Source organism: Peromyscus maniculatus, chromosome 1 (assembly GCF_049852395.1).
Source record: "Peromyscus maniculatus bairdii isolate BWxNUB_F1_BW_parent chromosome 1, HU_Pman_BW_mat_3.1, whole genome shotgun sequence".
Taxonomy (NCBI): Eukaryota; Metazoa; Chordata; class Mammalia; order Rodentia; family Cricetidae; genus Peromyscus; species Peromyscus maniculatus.
This window is the reverse complement of record NC_134852.1, coordinates 17,334,573-17,336,677: the sequence shown is the minus strand read 5'-3', so window position 1 is coordinate 17,336,677 and position 2,105 is coordinate 17,334,573. Positions and strand designations below refer to the sequence as shown.

The 2,105-nt window shown below is 37.1% G+C and overlaps 1 protein-coding gene across 1 annotated transcript; it reads right to left on the bottom strand.

Annotated features, from left to right (window-relative positions):
- Positions 1-656: 656 nt before the first annotated feature.
- LOC107400341 (vomeronasal type-1 receptor 4-like) lies at positions 657-1,592 on the bottom strand. The gene has a single exon (XM_015991128.3). It carries the CDS (start codon positions 1,590-1,592, stop codon positions 657-659), a length of 936 nt encoding a protein of 311 aa, XP_015846614.3.
- Positions 1,593-2,105: the final 513 nt, after the last annotated feature.

Genomic DNA, 2,105 nt, shown 5'->3' with positions numbered 1-2,105 from the left:
TCCAAATGTGTTTAGATGAAACACAAAGCATTATATCATGATGCTAAAGCAGATAAAGACACAATAATAACAAAGAAAATTCATAGGTCACTGTCACTGATGATTTATAAGTTCTTAATAAAACAGTAGCTAACCAGTTTCAAGATCATATCAAAGCCATCATTCAATTTGAATTGATTTCTATAGAAGGTGAAATATATTAATATAATTGTTTGGTACTGGTAAAGGCTAAAGCAGTACTGATGGGACCAGGGATTCTTGAAGTTCAAGTTCATTGCCAGCTATGGATTCAGTTTTCCTTGCTATTAGAATGTGGTACACAATGGTGTCTGTGACTTCAACAAGCAGTCATGATGCCCGGACAGGAGGAAAGCAACAAGAAGGGCAGATTTGTTGGCAACAGTTTTAGCTGGCTCCTTCAAACATCAGATGGGCACTGGGAAGACTCTCCCAGCTGCAAGTTCAAGAATGTAATGGATCTCAGCTCTTCCATTCTGCTGATTCACCAGATGACAATACTCCCATACTCAATTTGGTTAATGTTAGAAACAATAGGTGCTACCTTTTTAACTTTCTGAATTGAATTCTTGAGTGTGATGGGTAAGTAAACAACCAGATATGAAGAAAAACATAGCATGTAAATACTTAAAATAAGATTAAAATGTTTTATTCCTCATCCAGACCAAACTGATTCTAGACGGAATGGAATAATGATTCATAAGAACAAAGGGTCCAAAAGATGGAAAACATAGAGAAGTGAAGCGGGTAATGTACACAAGCCACCAATTTTGATTATGCAAAAAAGCAATGCAGCCTTGTAAGATGGAGGAGAGGGTATAAAAAACCAGAAAGGTAGCCACCAATGCCAGGATGTTCTGGGTAGCTCTGGACTCAGGGGAGGTTCTGCTAGAATCAGTAGTGCTGCGGATGTGTTGTACATTTTGCTTGTGTCTGTACAGAATGACAATCATGGAACTGCTGGACCAGGTGATCATCACGGAAAAGAGGATTTCAGGACACACAAGCAATGCTACATAGAGTGAGTCACTGATTTCATCACTCCCTACAATTGAACAGTATCCAAAATCTCGTTTTCTTGTCATATTTTTGCTCTTCCTTTCAATAAAAGGGTACACAAAGAAAATGAAATTTATCAACATGTACAAGACCCAGAGAAGGTCAATAGAGCATCCAATGTACTTTGCAGCTTTGAATTTATGGTCTTTACAACAGAATCTCCTTGGATTGATGGTGATGGCTTGGAAGACACTAAGGAGACAAATGCTGCCAATGGACACACTTCGCCCAAATCTTTGCATGTACAATAGGATCTGGCATCCGAAATTATTCACAAATTTCCTCAATCCCCAAACTGCCATTGTGTGGGGCACTCCTGCAGAGAGAATGACCAAGGCATTGGATGCTATTAGGTGCATGAGAATCAAATCTGCAGGCTTTAGTTTGCATTCTCTGTAGTAAAGGACTAGATAGTAGAACATAAGAGAGAGATTTCCTAGAATTCCAGTGGTAGTTTGTGATAAGAAAATGATTCTAATTGCCAGATTACATAAATTCATTTTGTCATTCAGCATTTTTTCCTTTGAATATGGCCCTGCTGTTTTTCAGTATATTGATAAAGACAATTATTTGCAGTTTAGATTGGTAAAAGAAGCCTTTAATTCATGCACCAACTCAGAGACTGAAGCAGAGAGTCTTTTAATCTCAGGAGATAAGCATCAGCCCTGACCACTTAAATAGACCTCATCCCAAAATTTTGACAAGAGTAGTTACTTCCTATGTATGTTACTGTGAAATTGCTCACTAACTTAGAATGAAAATTGATGGAATGAGATTCATTAAGTTTCAGAGAAAATGGTCGTGCAGGACAACATGGTGCTGGCCTGTGAGAAACAACAAAAAGTGACAGCCCATACAAACAAACATGATGTAAAACTTCTAAAATATATTGATTTGCTAGTTATGGTGTGAAAGAAATAAACTTTAATAATGACCACAAATGTTAAATATTTCCATTCTAAATGTACATTTCACATAGACTCATTAAAAATGTAATGAGAAATTTATAATACCAACAAGGATAGACG